The following is a 2,708-nucleotide window of genomic DNA, read 5'->3' on the forward strand; positions in this document are numbered from 1 at the left end:
GCGCTGGGGGGGACGGGGGGGCCCTTCCGGGGGGGGGGGGGGTAACACGGGCGGAGGGTGCCTGGGTGTTCGGCGGATGCCGGCAGCTGCCTCGCCTCGAACTTCCTCCGTAGCAAAACATCAAACCGCAGCGCGCGGCTGCGAGCAGGAACCGAGCTGCAGCCATGGCAGAGGGCAAGAGCGGGGGAGCCGGGCTCTTCGCCAAGCAAGTCCAGAAACGGTTCAGCCGGGCGCAGGAGAAGGTACGGCGCGACGCCCGCCCGCGACGCCCAGCCCCCCCCCAAAATCCCTTGATTTGATTTTACTCTTTAAATTTTTTCCACTGCGGCACTGAGGGGGCGGGGGTGGCACAACCGCTTGGCACCCATGGGTGCTCATAGGGTGTTAGTTTGGGCGCTTCTGGGTCGACGTCGTCGTTGCTCCAAGGCTTTGGGCTTGATGGCATCTCCCCAAAGACCCCCCAGGCTCCTTTGGCAGCTGCTGGGTTCTCTAAAAGTGTGATTTTTCCACCCAAAGTGCCTTCCGGAGGTTACGGGGGCACTGTGAGCTTCTGGCATGGGGTCCCTTGGGCTGGCCGGAGGTGACGGTCCCCAGCAGAACCCAGCATGGGGATGGTCCCAGGAATACTGGTGTAGCTGGCACTGGCCACGCAGGAAACGAGGGGGAAGGGCTCCGGAAGCAGGCAGAAATGGGGTAATTCTCAGCTGTTTTGGGAAGGTTCAGGGTCACGTCTTTCCCTTTCTCTCCCCAAAAAAAAGCAGGCAGCGACTCCCATTTTGGGGGCGATGCGAAGCCGCCCCCCGCACCAAACCCACCCGCTCCTGGGTTTCCTGGCTGGGGCTCGGTGCTAAATTCAGCTCCCCCGTGACTGTATCAGCCCGGGCCAGGCTCCAGCCGCTTCCCGGGGGGGTCAACCTCTTCCTGGACACCCCAAAGCTCCCTCCCACCCGGCCTTACCACGCTCCTGCGATGGTGGGTCCAGAGGCAGCCTTCGGCCACAGACCATCCTCATCCTCGGTACGGTGTCACCGAGGCAGCACCCAAGGCTTCACCTGCACCCATAGTCACGTGCATGGGTGTTTTGGGGTACATAGGGCTGTACCTACAGGGTTTTATAGGGTGGGGTGATGGGTTAGCACCCAAAAAGTCACCGTTTTCCTCTAAAAAATAAAAGCACCAAAATTTTGCATTCCCCATCCAAATCCCTGCTTGGCATCAGCTCTGCTGGATCCTCAGCATTCCCCAAAAGGGGTTTTCGCCGGTGCTGACCCCACTCCTGCCAGGAGCTAGAGCCCGGTGGGCAGTGCCGAGGTCGGAGCTGACAGTTCTTCCCACATCTCCATCTCTCTCCATCCCAGGTTTTGCAGAAATTGGGCAAAACAGTGGAAACCAAAGACGAGCAGTTTGAGCAAAGCGCGTACAACTTCCAGCTGCAGCAGGTTGCACCAGGGAGCAGGGAAAGGGGGGACGGGGACAACCCTACACCATCCCTTGGTCCCACTGCCTCCCGGGGTCCCTCTGTCCCCGTTGGGCTTGTGGAAATCACCACAAGCCCTCAGGGACAGCCCTGACCTGTCCCTTCGCTGTGCTGCTTTGCAGAACGAAGGCAATAAACTCTACAAAGACCTGAAGGCTTTCCTTGGCGCGGTGAAAGGTACGGCACCCCGTCCCCATAAATATGCCAGGAAAACCCTATGGGCACCACGGAGGAGCCAGGAGGGGGTTGAGCATCGCTGCATTTTCTTGCCCAGGATAATAAATAATAATAAAAACAATAACAATAATAATAATAAATAATAATTAGTAATAAATAATAATAAATACAAACTATAATAAGTAATAATACATAATAAAAATTATTAAATAAAAACATCATAAATAATATATTTGCATCCCCTGGCTGGGCGGCAGTGATGCACGAGAGCTCCCGGAAAGTGGCTGAAACGCTGCAGGAGATTTACAGCACCGACTGGGACGGTCACGAGGAGCTGAAATCCATCGCAGCTGTGAGCCCCTTGACATGTCCCCGCTGTCCCCAAGGGTCCCCTTTGAGCATCGGGGGGGTCGCGAACTGAGCTGGGAGGGGGGTCCCGGGGGATGCAGCCCAGCACGTACGGACCGAGGGAGAGTTGGGGGGGGGGGAATTCCGGGCATTATACCCCCGTCCCTGCTTCTTCCACGCTGCAGAGCAATGACCTCCTGTGGGACGACTACGAGGCGAAGCTGGCCGACCAAGCTCTGCGGCTGATGGAGAACTACCTGGCTCAGTTTGGGGACTTTAAGGTACCCCTCGTGCGCAGTGTCGGGGCGGGGGGGGCCAAAGGGCCGGATCCTGGCTCACCTTGCCCCCCACGCAGGAGCGCATCGCCAAGCGGGGCCGTAAGCTGGTGGACTACGACAGCGCCCGGCATCACCTGGAAGCTCTGCAAAGCGCCAAGAAAAAGGACGAGGCGAAAATCGCCAAGGTCGAGCCTCCCACGGGACCCCCACCGGGCGCAGCCCCCCCATTCTCCGGCCGTGCCGGCAAAGCCACGGCCCCCCTTTCCTCCCCGCAGGCTGAGGAGGAGTTTAATAAAGCCCAAGCGGTGTTTGAAGACCTGAACAGGGACCTTCGGGAGGAGCTGCCGGTTCTGTATGGCAGGTACTGGGGGTGCCGCAGGGGCTGGGGGGCTTCGTGGGGCTGGGGGACATTGCAGGACTGGGGGACA

The 2,708-nt window shown here is 59.0% G+C and overlaps 1 protein-coding gene across 1 annotated transcript in view; it reads left to right on the forward strand.

The window, feature by feature from the left end:
• Positions 1–99: 99 nt before the first annotated feature.
• BIN2 (bridging integrator 2) overlaps positions 100–2,708 on the forward strand; it is an 8,752-nt gene continuing 6,143 nt past the window's right edge. The window contains exons 1-7 of the mRNA XM_010568506.1: positions 100–242; positions 1,359–1,439; positions 1,600–1,654; positions 1,912–2,006; positions 2,188–2,283; positions 2,358–2,465; positions 2,556–2,641. Of these exons, the coding sequence (XP_010566808.1) occupies positions 165–242; positions 1,359–1,439; positions 1,600–1,654; positions 1,912–2,006; positions 2,188–2,283; positions 2,358–2,465; positions 2,556–2,641 (599 nt within the window). The 5' untranslated portion in view covers positions 100–164. The remainder of the gene's footprint in view (positions 243–1,358; positions 1,440–1,599; positions 1,655–1,911; positions 2,007–2,187; positions 2,284–2,357; positions 2,466–2,555; positions 2,642–2,708) is intronic.

Source organism: Haliaeetus leucocephalus, unplaced genomic scaffold (genome assembly GCF_000737465.1).
Source record: "Haliaeetus leucocephalus isolate CR32 unplaced genomic scaffold, Haliaeetus_leucocephalus-4.0 Scaffold246, whole genome shotgun sequence".
Lineage (NCBI taxonomy): Eukaryota > Metazoa > Chordata > Aves > Accipitriformes > Accipitridae > Haliaeetus > Haliaeetus leucocephalus.